Here is a 25,156-nt window from a genome sequence, read left to right as displayed (position 1 = left end):
CCAGGGGCTCCATCACCAGGGCGAAGAGGAGGGGCAAGAGCGGGCAGCCCTGCCGCATCCCCCCGCCCTATGGAAAACGCGCGGGACAAGGTCCCATTGACCAGCACCCGAGCTCGTGGGTCCGCGTAAAGAACCCGAACCATGGTGCGAAACTGGGGGCCAAACCCCATTAGATCTAAGGTGTCTCCAAGATATTCCCACCCCACCGAATCAAAGGCCTTCTCGAAGTCCACCAGTAGAAGGGCCAGATAAGGAGAAAGGCGCTCTCGGTGGGCCAGGGCAAGATGCAGGCGCCGCAGGCAGTGTCTGGTTCCTCGGTTTGGCATAAACCCGCATTGGTCCGGGTGAACCAGCCCGGCCAGAAACGGGCGCAGCCGTTGCGCAAGGACGGTAGCGTAGACTTTGAGCTCGGTGTTGATAAGAGAGATCGGCCGGTAATCGGAGCAGGACTGTGATGGGGTTGAGTCTTCGGCAAGACGACTATAGTGGCGGTATCTGTTTCTCGCGGGAAGGAACCCTTCTCCACCGCCTCTGCAAAGAGATCCCGAAGCCGCGGGGCCAGGGTATCACGGAAATGGGCGTAATACTCCTGTGGAAAACCATCCGGTCCCGGGGTCTTCCCAGGCGCCAAATGGGAGATTGCCATCTCGACCTCCTGCAGGGTAATGGGCAGGTCCAGGGTCTCGCTATCCTCCTGCCCCAACCGCGCCAGGGCCGCCCCACCCCCCCCATCAATCCCGCAAGGGAGAGCCCCTGCGCCCGCGCCCGGTATAGCTGGGAATAGTAGTCCGCAAAGGTTTGAGCTATTGCCACCGAAACCGTACGTGTCTCCCCCGCGGCGTCCGCGATGACCGGAATCACTCGGCCTGCACGAGGGTAGGTGGCCAGTCGGTGCAGGAGCGTACCATTCTTGTCCCCCCACCCGTAGACCCGGGCCACCGAGGAGCGCCAAAGAGTCTTCGCCGCATCCAGAGAGTGCATGCGCATCTCCTCGCGGAGAAAGGCCAGCCGTCGCGCCTGTGCGGTGTCTCCCAACGCGTCCTGGTCGCGCTCAAGCTCCAGGGCCTGCGCTTCACAAGCAGAAGCACCGGCGAGTGATCAGAGAGGCCTCGCGGAAGAATGCGGACATCACAAACCCCTGCACAGATCAATACGGGCGTGGGAATGGTGCGCCGCTGAAGTGTGGGTATACTGGTGATCGCGTGGGTGCCAAACCCTCCAGACGTCACATAAGCCCTGGGCCTCAGCCCAACACGATAGCTGTTTCGCGTGAGCGGTCCTGGTAAAGGAGATCGGACCCGTCGAGTCCATATGGGGTGTATAGACCGCGTTGAAGTCTCCACCGAGGACAAGGGACCCCGTCGGGAGCCTGGGGAGGAGGTCCGCTGTGTAAGCAAGAGCGGACTGCAGCAGGGATGGCGCTGCGTAGAGGGACAGCAGTGTAAGCGGCCGTCCCTCCAGGGCGCCACATACCGTAACAGCCATACCCTGGGGGTCCAAATGCACCTGGGTCATTACAAAGGGAAAGGAACGCTTAAGCAGGATAGCCACCTCCCGTGAGCCTCTAGCGAAGCCCACGTGCCAGACCCTATCGTAGCCGTAGCGGGCGAGGAAGGGACATTTATTACCCATAAGGTGGGTCGCTTGAAGAAGGAGGATGTCAATCTCCGCGCGCTGCGCATATTTGAGGACCGCCATGCGCTTGAAGCGATCTAGCAGACCATTGACATTCCAGGACAAGACGCGCACTGCAGCTTTAGGCAGGGGTGTGTCCGCCATGGGAGCAAGCAGGGGCATGTAGGACAGGAGATAGACAAAGTGGCCGCGAAAGGGAGCCGTGGGTGGGTCGGGAAGTGCACAGGATGCCAAGCCCCCGCGGGCACCGCGCCCACACTGGGGCCAAGAAGCGCGTAGGCAGGAGAGCTCCCCGGAAGGAGGGACATGAAGAGATCGGACAGGAGAGCAGGTCAAACATTACATGATGCCTTAGAACCATAACAACGAGGATTGCACCCTCTAACAACAAAAACCTCCCTAGGAGGAAGAAACAACCCCAAACCAAACCCCACCCCGCACCCCCCACCCTATACTTGGAAAACAGAAGCATCTGTCGCCCTAACAGTGTGTAACCAAAACCAAGCTAAAACGCTCGGGCCTGAGTGCTAGTAGACCCCTTAAAAAATCAGATCAGACCCAATTCACCCGCCCTGGCCGAGAGCAACAGATGTGTAGGAGCACCGAGGCCCGACTGCGAAGTCCAGCAACCAGGAAGCAGATCCCCACCTCCCCTCCCCGGCAAAAACATTACAAGCAGTAAGTGGAAGTCAAATGGTAGGGCTGCGGGAGAGGTCCGAAGTGTCTATTTGAGGAGCAGGCTGGGTCACAGAGCCCGCCCGCTGGGGGGACACGGCCCGCTGCCCCACTGGCGGCGTCAGGACCGGTGGGCGTCACCGAGGAGGCCGACGAGGCCCTGGACGCCCGCCGCAGCCGCCCCCCGGAGCGCACGACAGTCACCTCCTCCCCCGCGCGCCTCCGGGGCAGCGTGCGCCATCGCCATCGGAATCTGGAAGATCGGGGCGCTCCTCGCCCAGCCCGCCCCTCCACCGGTGATCCCCGACCAGCACGCTGCAGGGGACACTCCTCCGCGAGCCAGGTCCAGGCCGCCCGCGGCGTGTCAAAGAAGAAAGTCTTTTGCTGGAAGATGACCCGGAGGCGGGCTGGGAACTGCAGCTGATATTGGAGGCCCAGGGATCGCATCTTCTGCTTCACCTCCATGTAGGAGCGCCGGAGCTCCTGGACCTCTCGGGTGTAGTCCGGGAATACCATTATAGTGTGATTTTGGTAGCGGAGATTCGTAGAGCGTCTGGCCTCCCTGAGGATCGCATCTCTGTCCTTGAAGTTCAGGATCTTCAGGATAAAAGGACGGGGGGGCGCTCCCGGGGGCCTCGGCGCCAGAGAACGATTGGACCTTTCCACCACGAAGCAGGCCGAGAGGCTGCCCACCGGCATCCAGGATTGAAACCAATGCTCCAAGAAGTCATCCGCACGACCCACCTCCGCTCCCTCCGGAACCCCACCAGGCGGAGGTTACAGCGGCGGGCACGGTTTTCAGCGTCCTCCACTCGGCGGTGCAGTTCTTTAGAGTGGGTGGTAAGCTCACACACCTGGTCCTGCAGCTGGCGGATATCGTCCTCGGCTGTTGAGATATGAGATTTGGCTTCAGATATGCGGGCAGTGGCGTTACGCAGGTCTTGCCGAAGAAGGGCCACGTCCACCTTCACCTCCCCCACCATGCCCTCCAGGGAGGAGCGGGATGCCGTGATGGCCTGCAAGATGGCAGCAAGGTCCGTGCCAGGGGTCGGGACCCCTCCCCGGCGGGGCTCGGCCCTTTCTCGGAGGTCGTGAACTTGTCTATCTTGGTCTGGGTAGCCGCGGGCGTCGACCTGGAAGCCCTGTCCTTACCCATGGCGGCGGCACCTGCGACCCCAGGGGGCGCTTCGCCCAGTCCACGGGCAACGGACCCGGCCGCGGCGATTCCAGAAGGACTCGGGAGGAGAACAGCAGGAGGACACCTCGTTAGATCCGGAGGCCACTCGTCACTAGCCCCCCGGTGTATCCCTTCGCCAACCGCCCGATCCGGCAAATGATGAGCCCGGTAGAGCTGCCGCCCGCCTGCAGCCAAGGATCTCGCCCGGAGGGGCACCACTCCTCCCCCCGCGTCGCAGCCAAAGTCACCGGGCGCCCGTCCGCCTCGGAGAGTCCAACACGTCCACCGCCCGTGTACAGCTCAGGGCTAGGGGCTCCAGGGGGCCTCCGCGGACAGGGCCACCCCCAACACACAGGCCCCCAGAGGCGGATATGGAGGGGGGGGAGGTTAAAGGAGGAGGAGGCGAGGGATGACCATCCACATCACCCTGACCGCCGGCCTGCGGCCCGAACCCCCGACGCGGCGCCACTCCACCAGCTCACCGCTGCAGGCCTCGGGGCACCAGGGCAGTTCAAGCAATGTTGGTGGGGGGAGAGGGGGGGAAGCCGGACCCCGACCGTCGACACCCGGCCCGATGGGGAGGACCCCCGCCACCTCCAGCCCCCACAGCCGCTCCGGTCGCCCCACCAGGGAGTGCAATCAGCGCCCCACTCACCGCCTGGTTGTCCGCCCGGCTCCACGGCCCGGGATGGGCCCCACAGCACCTCGCCGCCAGCCACAGGATCTCAGGCAGGGGCTCCTCCGGGGGGGGCCGTCACAGCAGCAGCGACGACCTCTCCGGGCAGCCAGGACCTCCAGGCCTAGCCGCCTCGTGGGCACCGCGGGCTCGAGTAGCCGCGCGCCCGCACCCAGCGTCCAGGATCGTAGCCGCCTCCCGCCGGGCGCCGATTAGAGGCGGCAAGCACAGCTCTGAGGGGGCGATCGCGCCCCAAACTCGCACCGGTGACAGCCAGGCGGGCCCGGGCCCCAAGACAACCAAAAACGGCCGGCCAGGGCAGGATCAGGCAAAGCGGGATGGATCGGCGGGGTCCGGCAGCCGGAGCTTCACGGCAGAGCAGCCATGCCGGTCAGGCGCCACCTAGCGCTCCCCTGTATTCGTTTTTAACATGGTCTTTCTGCCTTTGTTCATATTAATGAACAGTCAGGGTTCACTAGGGCAGCTGTGGACACATTTTCAAGTGCTTTCTTATTATATTTTCCATTTAAAGCAGTGCTTTAAGTGGGCTGGGGTTCACAGGTACTGAGTACCTGTACTTCTCTCATTCGAGAGGGAGAGTAAAGCACTTCTCAGCGAAGGTTCAGCACTTTTAATGGTACAGTGCTGCCATTCCTCAATAGCCCTGTGGTGCTCTTGGTCAGTGAGTACCTAAGCTTCAATGAATCCATTTCAATAGCTGATTTAAAGTATGTGTTGATAAGCATAAAAATACAGCCTCCCCCCCAAAAAAAATGGCAGAAAAGGAAAAATAAAATTGCGCTTGTTTTACTTTTTTTCCTTTCCTGCCAAGTCTTGGGGCTGGCCAGATGTTGACAGGCACTGAGGGGAGTAGTATTGCACTCCCATCACTGCGCATGTGGTTTGGCCAGCCGCCACAGGCCAGCCAAACCAGCATGCGCAGTGAAAGCTCTGTCCAACCCAGCAAAGCAGCTGGTTTGGACAGAGCTGGCACATACTCTCAGTCTGTCCTGGAGCGCAAATCGAGCATGCACGAGAGCAGCTTCAGGATTGGCCACAGGGCATTCTAGGAGCCTGTGCCTTTCAGAAGCTATTAAAAGTTGCAGAAGAGCACTAGCGGACGGCTGCTGGTACATTTTTAGGTCTCGCCTGACCCAGCGCATGCGCTGGTCTGGCGAGACATTTTGTGAGGGCTCCAAAAAGTGCTACCAGGCCAGTCTAGAGCTACAGTGCATGTGCGCGGGCACGCGCGTCGCGCTTTACCGCGATTACTTTCACTTTCGCGGCCGTGCGGCCGCTTTGATGTTCTCCGTGAGGCTTCAATAGATTGCAGCAGTTAAAACAAGCATTGGCATAGCCAATAGGTCTCGCTTTTGGGACCTTATAAGTGTTTAGTTATGCAACTGTTGCATGGCTAAACACTTATAAGGTCCCAAAGGCGAGACCTATTGGCTATGCCAATGCTTGTTTATTTGTTATTTTGTTATCCCCCCACGAACCCTAGACCCCCCCCACGCTCCTCCAGCATACCAGCCGCTCCTGAAAACAGACACCAAATGAACGGCCCTTGGTCAAATTCTTTTTGTGTGTGTCTGGAATAGTGACCTTTTGATGCTGGCGCCTCGTACCCAATGACGTGTGTAGGGAGGCACCTTTTTATATCAGAATGACTTCGAACCCACACATCCAGTGCGGTCTTCTGTCCTGATTTACAGCTGCAGCATTTGATGAACCTCAAGGAGGTGAGGAGGGGCAGGCAGAGGGTTTCGAGGCCAGGCGAGCTAGAGAGCTTTAGTTTGCCTACACTCTGCCTTCTTCAAGCTGCTAGTCTGAAGACTGAAAACAAAGGTTTAGCAAACTAGCTGTTGAGCTACGGGAGCTTGTCTTTAATTGTTTTTTAAATGTCTATTATGTTATAAAGGCACTCCTGTTTTTTTCTTTTTTTTATCTGTAAATCTGTGCGGTGAGCCACTCTCTGGCTGCAGCGTGTCTCTCAATTAACTTCAATTTAGAGGACAGTTCCAAAACATCCCTTCTAACCATCTCACCGTCTGTTTGAACATCATGACGCTAAGTGCTTACAGTTGATTTTCTTCGTGTTGGGACCACAAGTTCCAAGTTTGCTGATTTGGGGGCATATTAACAAGGCGGCGCTATGAAATTATCGCTGCTTTTGCGGCCGTTTTCGGACGAAAAGCGGCGATAATTTCTTCGCCTTATCAGCAAAGACACGCTATCGCGTGTTTTGCTGACTTAGCGCCCGTTTCCAGCATGCCTAACTTTGCATCGCTAATGAGATGCAAAGTAGGCGTGGCTGTGAAGCCAACCAGGGAAAATATCGCAAAGGCAGCTTCGCGATATTAACAAGGAAGGGTAGCGATTATGTAAATCGCAATGAGTATGCCTTAACGCAGGAATTTAACGTCTGTTGAATTCCTGACTAAGGCATACTTAACATGGGGGGGGGATTCTGTGGCTAAGACCACAGGCCCTATCATCTAGGATATCGCCGTTTTCCTCCAAGGAAAAACGGCAATATCCACACTATCATTGGAATTTTTATCGCCTCGGCGATGCACGTTGTTGACAACGCGCTAACCGGGCGATAAATTTCAGAGATAGCCGGCAATAAATATGCAAGCGCTAAGCGCGCTTTGCGATATTTATCGCCGGCCCTTGTTAATATGCCCCTTAATTTCCTGGCCTCTAGTGTCTTTTTTTGCAAATATTGGCAGTGCTTTTGTGAGCGCACTGAACCTTGTGGGTTAGCTAAACGAGTCCTCCATGTTCTAATATATTTTTTGCAGTTTTATATGGAATGGATAAAGCAACGGTCACAAGCTCAGCCCCCTTAATCTTACAAAACCTCCTCCTGACTTCCCACAAAGATACATAGAATTAATGATCCCACATCCTTTCGTCAGCCCTAACCTTTTGCTCTGGATGTCAAATGGTGCTTTAAGAAAGGGTTCTGAGCACATTGCTTCTTTCGGGATGTCAAAACCCTTTGACACATCACTGCCCAGTTAATTTGTTTCAGCATCTTCTTGGAGGTGAGTTCTGTGAAGGGTGCCACAATGGTGACATACCCATAACCAAACCTCCTGTAGTACCCTCACTTGTGTCTGGGTGGTTGGAGCTTCACAGTCCAGAATTGTCTGGATGTTGGGTTGCAAAAGTTGAACTTGGCCTCCACCTACAAGGTGGCCCCAGTAAATAATTGTACCCTGCCCTATCTGGCACTTGCTTGCCTTGATATTGAGGCCTGAAGCTTGGAGAGCCTTCAGGATCTTCCCGAGGTGGATCAGGTGATCCTCTCAGGTGGGACTATAGACAGCAATCATCTAGATATGCTGCACAAAAGTATTCCAACTCAGCAAGGACCATTCACCAACCTCTGGAAGGTGGCAGTGACATTATTCAATCCATACGAGTGAACTGATAATGCCTATCTCAGGTGGAGAATGCATATTTTTCTTTTGCTCCAGGGGTCAGACCAATCTGCCAGTACCCTGATTTCAAGTCAAAGGTACTGAGAAACTTGGCTGCCCCCAACTTGTCAATTAGCTCATCAGCTCTAGAAACTGGGTGTGCATCTGTCTTGGTTACTGCTTTGAGGCCCTATAGTCCACACAAAACCTCAGCTCTGGTTTTTCACCCTTGGAATAAGGTTTTGAGACTAATACAACTGGGCTGGCCCAGGGGCTCTCTGAGGGGTCAATGACCTAATTCCATACTTACTTCAGCTCTGATGCTCTCTTTAACTTGAGCATACTGTCTGTAGATCTTGTTTTTGATAGGTGTATTGTCTCCAGTGTCCACATCATAGGTACACCAAATAGCTTTACCAGGGGTTAGGGAGAAGAGCTCAGCATACTCCTCCGGGACTTGCCTGCAGACAGCTTGATGTTGGGCAGAGAGGGTGCCTGGAAAGACAACTCCATCTACTGACTCATCTTTGGGGATGTATGAGAGGAGGTCACGGAGATGTTCTCTCCCTACTTCGTGATCATCATCAGTGACGATGAGCATAGCCACATCAGCCCTGTCATAGAAGGGCTCTAGGCAGTCAACATGGATGACCCTGTGAGGGTTCCTGCTAGTGCCCGGGTCTTCCAGATAGGTGACCTCACCATTATTCTCACTCCACTTGTCCTGGATGGCACTAGGTGCCACAGGCTCCAAAACCCATACCTTCTGCCCTGGTTGGAACTCTACCAGTGCAGCCTTTAGATCATACCAATGCTTCTGAAGCTCTTGGCTGGCCTCAAGCTTTTGGATGCTTTCCCCATGTACTCTGCCATTCTGGAACATACTCCTAGCATACAGTCCAGAATGTGTTGTTTAGGCTCCTTGCAAAGTCTCTACCAGCCTTCCTTAACCAGACAGAGTGGTCCCCTTACAGGATGTCGGAGCAGAAGTTCTAAGAGGGAAAACCCTACTCCCTTCTGAGGTACCCCTCTCTGTAGGCAAGAAGCAGGAATGGCAAAAGTACATCCTATCGCCTCCTGAGTTTTTCATTGAGTCCTATGATCATACCTTTCATGCTTTTTTTGAATCTCTCAACAAAACCATTTGTTTTTGTGTGATATGTGGTGGTGAACTTGTAGGTCACACCACATTCATTCAACTTGGCCTTCAGGTAGGCAGACAAGATGTTACTACCTCTGTCTGACACCACCTTCTTAGGGAACCCCAATGTTGTAAAAATAGTTAAGAGGGATCTGGCCACTGGAGGAGGAGTGACAGTCCTTAGGGGTATAGCTTCAGGGTACCTGGTGGCATGATCCACTATCACCAGTATGAATCTATTCCCTGAGGCTCTTGAAGGGTCGAGGAAGCCAACAACATCAACCCCTACCCTTTCAAAGGGAACCCCAACTACTAGAAGTGGAATTAAGGGGGGATTTAGGTAGTAACCTGCTTTGCCACTGGCTTGGCAGGTAACAAAGGAGTTACAAAACTCCTTCAACTTCTGGGACATGTTTGGCCAGTAGAAGTGGCTGACTAGCCTTCTCTAAGTCTAGCTTTGGCCAAGATGCCCAGCTAGGGGGATGTCACGGGCCAATGAGGCACTACTGCTCTCAAAGTGGCACTAGGTTTGGGGTCTCTGGCCTCAGTATACAGGAGTCCCTCCTCCCAATAGGTCCTGTAGGAGCCACTGGCATTTCCCTTTTCCTGTGCAGTAGCTTACTATCTCAGGCTTTCAAGAGTAGGACATGTCCTCTTTCTTTGGCACAGCTCTATCCTAAAGGGTCCCCCTGAACCCAGAAGCTCTGCTGTGTAAGGCCCAAGTTTTTGGGATTCGGTTCAATCTGGGGCTGACATTTCTTCTTTCAAAGAAGAGGGGACCTGAGCTTGTGGCTGATCAGAAGCTGGCTTACATGACTTCCAATCTTTTTCTCTTGGAGGATTGGGACACTCTTTCAGCCTCCAACACCTCTTTTCCGCCCTGGGTTTTGCTCTCTGCTTGGGATTTTATGCACACCCATTCAGATCCCAGCATGGTTGCTTGGGATCATAGCTCTACCATTGGCCCATGCCGAGGACTCCAGATCTTTCCTATCAGACATTCAACAGGGATTGCAGAGGACACGACCACCTACTTTTGGCCAGTAAAACCTACCAAATCCAAGTATACCATAGCCATGGAATGAACCTTGGTAGCATTATCAGCACTGGTGACTGGATAAGTCTGCACAACCAAATACTGTCCTGGAGATACCAGTTTTTCAGTCACCATGGTGACTTTTACACCTGTATCTCTCAGTGCTTCAACTCTAACCCCATTAATATATGGCTATTGTCTGCCTTTCTCCAAGTTACTGGGCCAGACAACCAGGACAGCTTCAACCACCTCAATTTCAGAGACTAGAGTTGCTTAAGTTTGTTCTCTGACTTGGTCAGGACACACCAAGGATCTCATCTGGAAACTTACCACTGCAGGGGTACCTGCTGATGCACTAAGGGGACTCTTTTTTAAACAGATAGGGTCTCCAGTTTGGTGCCCATTGGCTTTGCAACTAAAGCACCAAGCCTTCTTGGGATCCGATTTTACCGTGGTATCCACCCTTGGTTTGTTTATAGTTTCTGGGCCCACCCTCCTGAATATGTTTTTGGGTCCTTTACAAGTCTCTTTGTTTTTCCCTTTAGACTGGTCACCATCTTTCCCTTGGGGGGCTTAGCAACCCCTTTCTTTTGGTCACTCCCACCATGAGTTGTCTTGATTAGGGTTAATCTTGACCCAGTTGTCAGCCTTCGTTCCCAATTCTTGGGGAGAGGCTGGACCTAGGTTTACCAAGTACTGATGCAACTTTTTGGAAACACAGTTACTTAACAGATGCTTTTTCATAATAAGATTATAAAGCCCATCATAGTCTTGCGCCTTGTTACCTTTTAACCAGCCACCTAGTGTTTTGACTGAGAAGTCGACAAAATCTACCCAGGTCTGATTCAAAGTTTTATGAGTTTCCCTGAACCTGATCCTGTACTCCTCAGAGGTGAGTCCAAAGCCCTAAGTCACAGTATCCTTCATGAGGTCATACGACTCAGCATTGACCTCAATCAGTGTCAGGAGTCTATCCCTAAACTCTCCTCAAAACAGCTTCCAGAGAAGAAAGCCCCTAATACTTCTGGCTAAGGTTCCTCATTTTACAAGCCCTCTCGAAGGCTTTGAACCTTTTGGTGATATCATCACCCCCTGTGTATTTGCGGACAATGCCTTTGGGGATTTTAGGTTCAAAAGCTTCATTTTTCTCCATATTTATAATTCGGCTGGCACCAGATATGGGTCCTAGGCCCATCTCATTTCTTTCTTTCCCTATAGCTAAGTTTAGTCTCATGGGCTTGTCTTTTAGCTAATTTTTGCAGATCTGCATCTTCTTCATCTATTTCTTCTGGCACTACTATCAGTACTCCCGGTAAAGGTAGTGCCCGTCGTGGGGTCCATTAATTCATCATCATCATCACTGCCACCAGCATCCCCTGTATTGTTTGTATCACCTTCCCCTGCCATGGCTCTATCATGCTCAGCAAGTAGAGTCTGGGGTTGAGCCTTTGTAGGCGTAATCCCCATGGCAAGGTTCCATGCTGGTCAGAGGCCCTTAAGTTGGGTCAACTTACATTTTTGTAAGGACCCAGGTTGAGCACCTAAGAACTACCCTCTGCTTCAGACATGGTTTTTAGACCAGTTGGCACATTTTTAGAGAGCTAGAAAAAAATCAAGCAACTATACTTTTTGGAAGTCCTAACTGTCTAGGATAGTTTTAAATTCTAAAACAATTGGACTAGGGGACTTAACCAAGGCCTTAACATTGCAGTTTAAAACATTTGGAAAAATTGACAAAATTCAAAAAATCACTTTTCAAATAATACCAATTGTGGATTTACTTTGTAGAACACCTGTTGACAAAGTGGTAAATGCAAAGTCTTGTATCTCATCGCTGAACCACCAATGTGGGAAGCTGACTCTTTATATAGTGAACCAAAAAAGGTACACTGTGCAAAGATTCCAGGCAAATCAGTTGGATTACAGAGGCACAAATGACAACTCAAATGCTCTCTTTTGTGGTAGTGTGGGCGAGCAGTTAGGCTTATCAGAGGGTAGTGCTAAGCATTCCTGGACACACACAAAGACAATAAATGAGACCCACACTCAAGAATAAATCTGAGACGAATTTAGAAAAATAAGTTGTATTTTTATATAAATTTTAATAGCAAGAATTTCGATAGTAAGTAAGTACTTTTTAAAATATTGATTTTAGCAAGTAAGAAAAAGTTCACTTAAATGTGCCTTAATGCACAATGCTTTCCTAAGGGACAAAAAGGCAAAGGTAGCATACAGGTATTTACGGTCAGTTTCCTGGGAACTCTTTCGAGACTTAGGGTCGTAGTGGGCCAAGGTCAAAAGTACTAACAGCAGTTTCTCCTTACCTGCCCTGAGGCGTCCGGTTGCGGAGGGCTGTTTGCCTTGGTAGCTGTGTGCGCTATGCCGGTAAGGAGAGGGGGCACCTAGAAATAGGCTGCAGAGGGGGACTTGGGGACAAGTCTGGGAGCTCCCAACGGGGGACTTGGGTCGCAATGGTCCTGGGGATAGGGGAGCACATTCAGTTCTTCGATACCTGGGTTGGGGCGCTCGGCTGCAGAGTGGAAGGGTCAGCTGGGCTTTGTGCACCTTAGAACCTTGGGGTCATCTCTCTCGCCAGTTGAGCGTGCAAAATCAGGACAGCTGGCCCACTCTGTAAGTGGGTATCTGTGGTGCTGGTATCCCTCGAGGGTATCTTGGATTTGGAGTTGTTGGAGCCCCGACTGGACACTCATAGGCTCTTCTGGCTGCAAGGGGTCTGGTATCCTGGGTATTGGTCATGTGCATCTTCGGTTGGCCCTGCTGTCCTCTCACTCGGGGAGGGAACAGATCTGACCTTCAGGAGCTCAGATTCCTCTTTCTGCGAGGCTGCTGCATTGGGCTGGCTGGGGAGCGGCGGCATGGTAAACCGAGCTTTGCGTTTCAGTGCCTGCGGAACTGCAGGGGAGTAGCTCCTCTACTCCAAGGGAGATTGCTTGGCAATTTTCAAAAGCTGATCAGCTGTAGGATGAGCTGCTGGACCGCGATTGTCGAGACTTAGTGCGGCAGGCAGGGTTTGGTGCCAAAAGTCCGCAGCAGTCTTCAGTTCTCACTTTTTCTTGCGGCTCTCAATGTCCTTCTCTTCTTGATCCATAAAATCTGAGTTCCTGGTATCAGGGGTGCCACCTAAATGCTCAATTTAGAGGTGTTAAGTGGAGTGACAGGTAGCAGCCAATGGGCTACTTACATTGAGGGTGTCTACACCCTCTATATGATCTCTTCCTGTGGGAAGGGGTCATAATCCTGACCCAGATTGCCTAATTCCGCCAAAATCAAGATGGCGAAATCTAAAAAGTCGCATCCACATCAGGTAGCCCACCTTACAGGTGGTACTAGCCTGAGAGGGTGCATGCCTCCTAACTAGCTAATTTTCCCACCTGTGTTGGTGCCAAATGGGCTCGGGCAGGGGGTGACATTTCGCCTGTCTGGAAAGCCTGGGGTCCCATATCAAAGGTGGCAGAGGTATTTGAAGCCTCCTGGCTTGATATGCTGATTGTTTAGCCACCCTGCTTGGAGGAGGTGACCACAACTACGGCTGTAGCAGGCATTGTTTCTGGGTTCACGCCTGCAGGGGGAAGAAACCTGTCTGTGGTGGCACTATGGTCTGCACCAGTCGGTCAGCACACTAGTAGTCTTTAGGTTTTCATGGAGAACCTCTAAGGTGTTCTCTGGGTGCATGGCTTATTAAATCCATCACTGGAATCAGTGTGGGCTTATTAATATGAGATGTTTGATACCAACCATCTCTGGTTACAGTGCAGCCATCATGTAGCTGGGCAACTCATAAACACCGGTATCCTGCAGATGCACTCAAAATGGCTTCCCTGTTCACTTGCAATATCTAAGAATCGACTTAGATATCACAGGGGCATATCTGCTCATGCAGATATGTCCTCCCATGTAGTATAGTGCACCCTGCCTTAGGGCTGTAAGGCCAGCTGTAGGATTGGCTTACCTATACTGCATGCAGTGTCTGCAGGCATGGCATAGAGGAGGTGTGCCATGTTGTGTCTTCACTTTTCTCTGCACCACAGCATTCACCCTGCAATGGTGGTTTGTATGTTGGTTCTGGGGGGTCCCTTAGGGGGCCACAATACATGCTGCAGCCCTTAGGGACCCTCTTTAGCCTCCTTGCCCTAGGAACCAGGGGTACCATTTACTAGGGACTTGCAAGGGGTACTAAAGGTATTGCCAATTGGGGTAACAATTGTACAGTTTTAGGGAAAGAGATCTGGCACAGGAGTCCTGGTTACCAGGAACCCAGTGCACTTCTGTCAAAATTGCATCAGATACCAGGCAAAAAGTGGGGGTGACCATGTCAAAAACAAGCACTTTACTATGTGGTCTTCCTGTAAAGTTTCTAATGATACTCAAATTGTGTTTTATGTGTTTTCGATTATTATTGTACAATCTTCTATGGTTTCATGCAAAGTCGAATAAATATTATTTTGACTGACTACTGGTGAATGTTCAAATACTACAGGCTCCAATATACGATGCCTGACCTGCTAGGTTTGAATTGTCATCTTCTTCATTGTATTCTGTTATATCTCTATTTATTTAGCACTTTCTTACCCCTTCGAAGGGTTTACGGTTTACTTCCCAGTTTAATAAGAGGGCTGCAGGGCTTGGAGTCTAAGCGGCAGATTTACAAGCCCCTTGCGTCATTTTTGTGCCACTGTTGCGTCACTTTTTGTGACGCAGCGGCGGTGTAAAAATGCAGCCCATTTACAATGTGACGCATCTAGGGAGATGCGTCACGTTGTAAACCCCTGCGTCACATTATACCTGCGTCAGGTATAATGTATGCAGGGTGGTTGTTCCCACGCAAAAAAGCCTCGTAGAAGTGACGAAGTGAAATCTACAGGATTTCACTGCGCCACTTCTAGGACGCCACTGCGCATAAGGAGTGATGCAGCACAATGAGGATAGGCCTTCCCAAGAATTGCTGGAGTTGCGTTGTGCTTGCGACACGACTCCAGCAATGCGTGACTTTTGCCCCAACAGGTGCGTCTGAATTTTTGACGCATCTGTCAATCCTTTAGCCATGGTGTGCCGTATTGTAAATACGGCGCATCCATGGTGGCGCAAGGGTTTCTCAGGGTGGCGCAGGGAAAGTGACGCATCTCTACAGATGCATCACTTTCTTGTAAATCTGGCCCTAAGACTGTGTTTGGCCAGTGTGAAATCCAGTGGGACATTCACCATTGATGTTGTCCATCTGGATTCCTAAGGTTCCTCTTCCTCTGCAACGTTCTGTTGTCACACTCTTGTTCTTAGAGCGGTGACCCAACAAATTAATCTTTGCAACGATTCTTCCACATTAATAGTGTTTATCATGCCAGAAGGGGCTTTTCAAATGTTCCATGTGCTGTCTGGCCTGATTTCTGCCTCAGTTGTTATTCAATGCATGGTGTATGAGCATTTGGTGATATATGTGGTGTCTTTCAATTCTAGGACGATGTCCTGTTCTCGCTGAAAATATTTTAGAGCAGGATTATAAGATGTTAAGCATCTTAAATCCAGGTAGGATGACTTTCCTCAAGGAAAAATACCCCCTACCCAGCAAAGTAAGTGGCAAGGCCCCAACATTTCAATGCATGGTATCAAACTGCTAAAATGGATGCTTCCAGTAGCATTGATGGATCTGGGTCTCGAAAATTTCCACAGAGTTTTGCTACTTTAACACAGCCTATTTTATGCACGTTACTTATGCCATTATTTTGATTTTGGGCTAACTGCACTGTCGGCCTGTCGGTGGCAGTCCAACCGACATTCAGGCCATAGGTCTGACTGCCGGATTACGATACCGGCGGTCGGAGCAATGAAGTTTTGGGAGAAAGACCGCCGCTTCTGCCAGGCTCAAGGAGCCCATTGGGGCAGCGGTTGGAGTCCTATCCCTACCATGAGGGTGGTGCTGTAGGGATTTTGATGTCCCTTTCTGACTGCCTTTTCATGGTGGTACCACTGCCATGGAAAAGCAGACGGAAAGGGACTTTGGGGGCCCCTGTGGGCCACTGCTAAGTGGCCAGGGGGCACATGTGGTGCCCCCCAAAGATCTATGCACTGTATGCCAGGCACCACATGGTGCCTGGCTCATGGTCCATGGATATTTGAAAAATGCCTTTTACTACTGCGGCTTGTGCTGTGGCCCTTTTTCGGGCCACAGCACAAGCTGCAGTAGAAAAAGGCAGTTTCCAACTGACTACATGGCAGTCTTATCAAAATATGGCGACTCCTTGTTGAGTGGTCTTATTCCTGCTGCGATGGCGGTCGGACACTCATCTGACCGCCATCTTAATGAGGCCCTTAGTGCAGAAGTTGTGTTGTTCGAATGGAATGCAAAGAGGGGGATTGTAATATCCAATTTAAAGTTGGCATTAGGATACCCCCAGGTCTTTGACCTTGGTCAGCTTTGCTCAGTAGATGCCTCTGTGAGGAACCTGCAACACCAGCATTGTCCCCCAGTGTGTGAGTAGCCTCCTGCTGTGGGCTTGAAGTCCTGTGTGAGAACCTCAGACTGATTCCATGTGTGTGAACCGTCCATGGCTTGAATTACTGTGCTTGAGGTGCCCCTCACCTTCAGGCCTGAGGCACTCCTCTGGAATGCATGTGAGTGAAGTATCTTGTGCATGAATGTTCCTTCCGACACAGTCTTGAATGAGTGAAGTGCCCTGGTCTCAGAGTCCCAATGTGTTAAAGCATATGGCCTAATTACTGTATATTAGAGGCATTGGAACTGCATGCGTGAGGCGTATGCTCTTACTTTTTTTTGTGTCCCTCTCTCCGCTCACAGGTAAGAACCCAGCAGATGACTACCTGGAGGCCATGATGAGCGAAGCCCCGGGACCCATCAACTTCACCATGTTCCTGACCATGTTTGGTGAGAAGCTGAACGGCACAGACCCCGAGGATGTGATTCGGAACGCATTTGCCTGCTTCGACGAAGAAGGGACAGGTAGGGGCAGAGTCATGTGTCAAACAGAGCAGGCTTGTATGTTCTGTGTCATAAGGCAGCACAAACCAGAAAAGAGTAATTCTAGTGTGCCATGTACACCAAAATTGCTGGACTGTACCAGCCTAGCGTATCTCAGACAGTACCAACCTGGTGTCCCCTGTGGAGCTGAGACAGCATTTGTGTATAAAAATTGGTATGCTAGCCAGTGGCAAAAAAATATCCTCAAATGTCTGAAAATATTTATTATCAAAAGAAAAATTTATGAACTGTAAATCACATTTTCGGTGGGCCAGAATTTCCCTCAGCTTATGGAGCTGTGGCAAACACACATTTATACACCAGTTTTAGATATAGTTGTGTGATTGCTTCATTGATTAAAAAAATGAAAGCAGTTGCATTGGCCAACATCACAGGGACAAGTGAAATTACCCTCAAATAGTAACGAAAATATGAGAATATTTCAGCTCAGCAAGCTAGTTTAGTTTTCCTGCCTCAAGAGTCAAGAGGTGGGCACAGATCAATGACAGACACGGACAATTTCTGTGGGCATTGTTGGTGTAAGCAAACAAACATGGCTGAAGCAAGTTATGGATATGCTAAATCGTGGTCAGCATAATTTGTGTAATTCCGTGTAGCATAATTATGCAAAATTACCCCAAAATTCTGTGGAATCATGCAAAAAGAGTAATTCTGCATTTAGGGCTATTTTCTTATCTCCAAAATTCACCCCACGTTCAAAGTAAACGCAAGGATGCAATTTGCTCCAAAAATAGAGCTAAAAGCAACATAACACAAATTTAGCGTGTACTAAATGTGCTCTTGCGGTAGGATTTTTCCCCCAATATTACTCTTAATCTCGCAGGCTGGTGTAATCATGTTATTATCGGTAATTCCACATCACACAGTACCTCAGGATCACCAAAATTACTCCGATTACTCCGGTGTAATTGAAACTTTGCCCAGACATAAAGCTAATGCTCAGATTTATATGTCACATCAGCATGGATCAGACCGTCTGCATAAGACCACATTAAACATCAAGCCACCGGGAAGCTTGACAAAAGTCGGCTTAAGTTGACATGTCAGTTGCTTGCCTAATTTGCATATATGTCATCATTTTAATAATCACAGTATTGGTATCACACTAATAAACCTGATCCGGGCTTGTAGGCTATAACTGATCTACAAAGTGTAGTGTGCACGATAATTACCCTGGGGCTGAGCAGCACACTCACGAAGTCCTGAATAATCTGCCGCATACACCGATCTAAAAATCGAACCCCAAAGTATTGAAGTACCCCAAACCAGCAATTTCTGAAGCACTGACACAGAGACACCCTTTACTTAAAGGGAGAAAAAGAGGCATTATAGCTCAGACAGAAAGGATCAGTGGTAAACAAGGGGCTGTGCTTCTTCTAGGAGTGCCAGAAAGCCTGTCAAAAATGAGAAAAGCCTCACAAGGGCATGAACCAAAAAAACCAAGGTTTCATCACACCACAAGCCCGATTCCAGTGCTCCATCAAATGTAACTGATTCACTGTGGCAAAAAATCTCTTTATTCAGATGCACCCCTACTTCCTCTACTGGGAACACTTCATTCTTTAAAAATGGTGAGATTTTGCAGCTTAACTAAATTTCACTATTCCCAATGCCTTCTGGAAAGTTGCTTCCAATATCCTGCTTCATTGCCTGTGGTTGAACTCTCTCCCCTTGAGCATGGTACACTCCTGAATGGAAGGGCTCATTAAGTTGGTTAAACTATAGCCCCCTTTGAGGACCAACATTCCCCTTAGAAAGTCATCCTCAAGATCTCCCCCATCCCCATGGCTAATGCTAGCAGCCATCTTGTGATGCAGCCACGCGTGTTCTCATGATATCGCTGGTTCCTTGTTGAGTAGTCCAATGGGCAGCAAGTGGTGTCTTTGTCTTTGATTTTCTACTCCCCTTCTTGATCTGGTCACTCACCTCAATGTCGCTTCCACGCAAGTACTAAAGCTGAAATGGCTGCTCGCGGCGCAGTGGTTTGAGTTCCTCACAACACCATTATTTCTGTCTCAGCTTCTTTTCTGTATCAGCCAAAGCTTGGGAAGTAAGAAATAATATAAGTATGTATAATTTGCAAGTTCCAGAATCTATATCTGCCTACTTTGTCTGAATCCTAACATTACCCCTATCAAAGATACGCTTGGCAATTGTTAACAAATCCAGAGATATCGAGCCAGTCTCAGAGAGTCTTGAAACTGCCAAAGAAGAATGCTTTGGTTGTGCAGGATGTTGAGTTATCTCAGTTGGAGAGCCACCACTGGCAAATATGGTTGGTTCCTGGATGTTGAATGCATGTTGAAGACCTGTGCAAATATCTTGAAGTAGAATCCTGTGGTAGTTGATTATGGCTCGCTCCTGTCAAGCCGTTTAACACCCAAAGTACATGTAGTGAACAATCATTTCTCAATCCTTGAGCAGTGATACAATTAGGACAATGCAGCATATTATATAGGAAAGAGACCAACCATTTCCCAAAAATAGTTTTTCTTTTGTGATGAACCCTTGTTACAGTGCCACTCCATAAAGAATTGGCAAAGCTGTTTGATTTCCTTACTGCAGAGTATTTGATTTGATATATCTTCAATTTGTGGATGATGAGACTTGCTCTAATAAAAAACTATACAAAAAGTATAAACTTTAGAGAATGCACTCATCTTGAATGAGCTTTCCACCCTTCCTCTCGTGCTTTTGCACACACCTTTCCTTCTCTCTCTTATTTTACCTTTCTGCCTCCTCATTCCACATTGTTCTGCATCTCCTCCAGTTCTCTCTAGCATCTCTGAATGCACCAATGACTTCTCTCAGATATCACTAAGCATCTTTTTGCCCACTCTCTTCTCCGAGCTTTAGGACAATTGCCCTGCACATGCCATGTTGTTGCTCCTGTCTCTTTCCTGCCTCCTGCCTCATTGTTCAAATTCTTTCTCAGTTGCTTGCTCTTTCTTGCTCAGTTTCTCTCTCTCATTAATGCACTGATTTGAATTTAGGTGTAATCCATGAAGACCACCTTCGAGACCTGCTCACTACCATGGGCGACCGCTTCACAGACGAGGAGGTGGACGAGATGTACCGGGAGGCACCCATTGACAAGAAGGGCAACTTCAACTATGTGGAGTTCACACGTATCCTGAAGCATGGCGCTAAGGACAAGGATGACTAAAGGAAGCAAGATGCAGCTAAAGCTGAGAGGCAGAAGATGTGTGTCCCTCTCAATACCCCATCCAATCTTTTTCCAAACCTTACAGTCTGTACCTTGGAACACCAAGTGAAGCTCGACTGTTGACCAATCACACCCTATGCTGCTCCTTGTGTGCTGATCAATCACACTCAGGCACCAGTCAGACTATATAAGAGACATCTGCTGACTAGTCACTCTCTTTGTGTCCCCAGCACCAGCTAATCAGACCATGTAGAAGATCCTGTGCTCTGATTAGTCAGCATCCCGAAAGATACTATATGTTCATGTATGTGTAAATTATTCTTAGGTACTGACTGGTCACCTCCTGTTATCTATAATGTTTTTGCCAATACCCCTCTACTTTTATCAGAGACCGACCAATTATCATATGTAATGTCTCATGCCTTGTCTATAAATGGTAACAAGCAAACATTAATTCTTGCGCTGTCTAGTTGCACACTTGACCTCCCACACGCACTGACCAGTCACAACTTAGAGCTCTCCTCTTGCACTGGCTGATCACTCTTTTTGCTGCTATTCTCACACTGTAGGTTGCTCTGCTGGTCAGACACACCCCGTGTATCCTCTAAGGCACAGACTAGTCAAGGTCTGCGTATCACCACAAACACTGGTGGAGGAGATCAAGGTACCCCTGAATACGCTGCAGTTCCCATTCGAAATGCTGGTACCAGTGAGTGAGTTATGAGTCACATCAGTTTCTAAGGGGGGAAACAGTCATCGAAGATGGTATCATGGTGTCCAGCAGTCATTGTTTTGTGGGTGGTGCGATCATCTCTGTGCTTTGACCAATGATGGCCAGTCTTTAAACAATACTAATGACTTTGTCCCATCAAGCACCAGTGCTGGCCATAGCAAGAAGATTGGCAGGTGAAGTCACACAAACAGTGGACTATCCACTCAGAGCCAAGACAAGTATCACTGAGACATGACTGCTTGTGTCGCCAGCCCAAATCTATGCCTCACCCTGTCGGACCTACTCCCAGCCCCAGCCACAGCCCCATTAGCACAACTGCAACTTTGCAAAGCGACTACTGTCCTGGTTATATCCAAACCACAACAGTAGACCTATAACCTAAGTAACAGAAGGAAGAGTGCCTCCTTCTGGAGGACCTTGTCTGGCTGACTTACACTGAGCGCTCTTCAGAAGTGAACACTTCAGAGAGCAATAATAAATTGGAACCTGGTGTGGCTTAATCGTTTCTGCCAATGTCAGCCTCAGCATTTAACCACTTCTCTCATGTCCATGGGCTACAGTACACTGACACCTTCAATCTCCAACCTTGGAATTTCAGGGGGATGAAAAAAGCAAAGTACGTTTTGGCCAGTCCACTTTTTGACCCATTCTTGGGGCACCTCAAGCTGGTCATGGTATTATTGCACTCCAGAGATTAAATGATCTGTGTTCCATGTGATTTATTTTGCAGGATTACGCCACTCTTACTCCTTTCCTAACATGCTAGGGTTGGATAAGGGCCTTCTCTCCTCTACATCTTTCTGCCAAAGCATAGTCCTTTATACTCTGTCATCACTTCTCACACAGGTTTGAGAATTCCTCCTCTGAGCACACTCTGCTTGGTCTTTCCTGCTAGGATCATCTTTCTATTGTATAGTTGGGCTCAATTTTCCAAAGCACTGTCCTAGTCCAGGTTTCTTCCCACCTTTCCTTAACACTTACAAACAACTCCCTGATTTAGCAACCTCCATCTTTACATGGACACCGCCTGATAGACAGTCTTCACTGGTCAAGATTCTTATTCTCCTCTTCTGATAACCCCCTCGATAAGATGCCCCCTCTACACCACACCACACCATTCTGAGCCTTTTGCTGAGTCCATTCACTCTCTCCCTAAATAGCAACTAATATGTTCAGGCATTTGTTTACCTTCTCCCCAGGGAACCATCTGGTTCAATCTCCCTGTTCTCTTTGTCTGAAGCCTCTGCTTAGCTCCATCCTGGTCCATAAGCCTCTTTTTTCTGAGCTCCTCAACCATGGTGCGTAAATGCCTTCCTGGTTCCGCTGAGTTAGAGATTGTTTTTCTACCCATCATGAACATCTATAGGATAGCTCAAACGTCACTCTACATGACTGCTGTGGATTTAGAATCTGGTTTAATAACATTATGGATACCATCATTGATTTTGTTATTTTGGTGTGCTCTGTCCCCTAAGTTGTCCTCGGACTGTAAGCCAAAGTGATATTGGTCGAACAGAGTACTGTTTTAATAAAGAAAGAAATCTTTGGGATATCTTCATCTCTACCTTTCACTCTTTGTTTGAGACTGAAATGATGAGCTCAGAATGTTCAAACAGAAGAGTTTCCTTTAATGTCGGAAGAAGACAGATGGCCTGAATTCCAGTTGTGGCTTTCTCTCTAGATGACGACATGGTGTGCTCCTGGGCACTGTAATCAACAGAACTCCTCACTACACATTCCATCACTGCACTAAATATATCCTAACACCTCACCAACAAGATAAAATCTCTCCTCACCACACACTGCTCCATAGCACAAAATAATCACCATGATATTCCTTTAATACATTAAATGCTGCAAGCAGGGGGCATGGCCGTGCAGGCCAAGATGGCGGTTGCATCTTAGATACGTTTCGAGACCTCCTCCACCATCCTTAATCATCCTGGTGCTGGCGGTGCCCTTCATCGCGCCTCATGACGCTGCCAGCCTGTCAAGACATGCCCCTGTGTTCTGGGCAAACAGAAGGAGATGATGGACGGAGCAATGAAACTTTTCAGACACTCACCCCCAGTCACAGATCTGGGTTGAATCCATCATTGCTCTTTAGCTCACTTTGCCACCTCAGTTCTGACCCAGCTATATGCAAATCAGTCTTGACCCTGTGCCTCATGGGAACAGTCCAGCCTGACTGCCAATCCAGGTATTCCCTGAACCGGAAATAAGCATCCTGGGACCGGCTTCTGGGGCCCAGGAGCTGTTGCAGGAGTGGCGGTGGGCTGAGGGATGAGTTGTGGATTTGAGGCGCCGCTTGCAAGATGGTGGCCCACTGAAGTGAGAAGCTGAGAGGAAACGGCGAGCGTTGCCAGAACCTCTTGTTGCGGACCGGTGGCAGCAGCATTGTGACTCTTACTGGAGGGCTCTCTGCCTGCTTGCCTTCTCTCCCCCTAAAAAACGCAGGCAGCCCTGATCCTGGTCATACTGGCCAGTGAAGAGAGGCAGCCAAGATGGCGGCTTGCTGAACATGGCAGCCGCAGAACTCACATTAGGCAGCAGAGGGTGGGAAATCCACAGGTGGGGAGTGCACTGGAGGCCTTAGGCATCCAGTGCATGCAGGTGCTCTGACTCACCAGTCGCTGGCTGCGAGATGGACAGATGCAGCCCACACGATGCCCTGTTCCTGCTGGGGCCCGACTGCTTGTGCTGCCTCGCTTGAGGTGTGAGGCAGGCAGGCCAGAGGCTACAGACCCTGCCAATACCCCATCCTTGGGGGATCAATGACTGGCCATAGCGGGGGTATGAGAGGAGGTGAGATTGGGCCCCGGGTGGGAAAGGAGACTAGGGTACCGGGGCCCGCACCCAAACAAAAATGGACATGTTTGTGGTTCAGGCACAACTAGGGGCGAATCTCTGTCTGGGACCCCCCTCTACCTCCTCCGTGGCCCCCATGGATCTGGCCACCATCCTCCAAGCCCTACAGGCCTCTAGGGAGTCATTAGAGACCAAAACTAGAGCAGTTGGAGTGGATGTGGTGTTGCTGCGCCAAGACCTATGGAATGTGGCCAGCAGAGTGTCCGGAGCTAAAGGTAGGGTCTCCACTCTAGAAGATGACATGACCACACTTAAACGCTCCATCGCCACATTGACAACTACGACTGCCACCCTGTAGGCCGGAGCCGAAGATGCAGAAAACTGGTTGTGCAGAAACAACTTTCGACTCGTAGGCTTTCCCAAAGGTGTGGAGGGCACGGCGCCCAAGAAATTCCTTGAAGCCTGGCTCCGGAAAGGGATATCTAAGGGCAAATTGTTGCCATGGTTTGTGGTCGAAAGGGCACACCGGCTACTTGGCCCAAAGGCTTCAGAGGAGTCCCTCTTTTGGCCTTTCATAGCTCCAGTCCTCAACTATAGAGATGGGGCGCAATCCTGCTTGAGGCCTACTTGGTGGGAACCAAGGCCCACGACTCCAGCCACATCATGGTGTTCGCTGACTACACCCAGGCAGTCCAACGAAGAAGTGAAACAGAAACTCAGAGCTAAGGACATCAGTGCATGCAGGGCTGCCCTCCACAACATCGGACCCAAATACCTCAATGAAAGAGTCTCCTTCCACGTACCCAATAGGAACCTCCACTCCACTGACCTCACCCTAGCAGAAACCCCTCACATACGCAGAACCAGAGCAGGCAGAAGAGCCTTCTCTTACGTCGCAGCAAAGGCCTGGAACGAGCTCCCAGTCAAAATCAGATGCTCCCCCACTCTAAACACTTTCAGGAAGAGTCTCAAGACCTGGCTCTTTGACTGACCCGGAGCTGCAAAACCCCCAGCACCTTGAAACCCTCACCGGTGAGTAGCGCGCTTTATGGACGCCTGATTGATTGATGCAAATCTTCCCCGCAAGACTTAAAGTCGTCAATGACTCCAAGACCTACTTCTTCGACTTCCCGGAGGAGGCGTGGGAGTGGGTGGCCTATAGCCCAAGTCTCCATGGCCTCCATCCCCACCAGGGCCGGGCGGGTCTGTTTGCCTCCTGCCAGCGGCCTAGGGTGCGTCGGAGGGTGTGGTAGTGGAGGGAGCTTCCTGTAGCCCAGAGTACCTCTAGATTCTCTGGGGAGGGGGCGCAGCATCTGGTCTTGCAGTGGAGAGGGGTGCCCTGAGATGGACAACGTGGGCTGAGATCAACACCCTTTACCCCTCTCCTCGGTTCACTTACATGTCAAGGGGCTTGCTCACCTGCAGATGTCTGACCTGCACCCTTGGTGGCAACGCTGCCCCATCAAATCTTAATGCAAAAACCTTTTACAACAGACATTGCACCAGTCCTCATTCATCCTGCTATGGAGGAGGTCCCATGCTCATGTCATGCTCATGTTTCATTTGGAGGGCTGGTTTTCAGATGGTTTGCAGGTGAGAGATGCTTCCGGGGAAGAAGTATGGGATTAGGGTGAGTTGGGGGGCTGGGTTGTTTTATAATGTGTTG

General features: G+C 50.1%; 1 protein-coding gene across 1 annotated transcript in view; it reads left to right on the top strand.

Annotated features, from left to right (window-relative positions):
* Positions 1–22,232, top strand: part of MYL9 (myosin light chain 9) — a 95,456-nt gene extending 73,224 nt beyond the window's left edge. The window contains exons 3-4 of the mRNA XM_085619186.1: positions 16,583–16,744; positions 19,777–22,232. Coding sequence (XP_085475312.1) covers positions 16,583–16,744; positions 19,777–19,949 — 335 coding nt within the window. The 3' untranslated portion in view covers positions 19,950–22,232. The remainder of the gene's footprint in view (positions 1–16,582; positions 16,745–19,776) is intronic.
* The last annotated feature ends 2,924 nt before the right edge of the window (positions 22,233–25,156 follow it).

Source organism: Triturus cristatus, chromosome 7 (assembly GCF_964204655.1).
Source record: "Triturus cristatus chromosome 7, aTriCri1.1, whole genome shotgun sequence".
NCBI lineage: Eukaryota > Metazoa > Chordata > Amphibia > Caudata > Salamandridae > Triturus > Triturus cristatus.
This window is presented reverse-complemented; position numbering and strand designations above follow the sequence as displayed.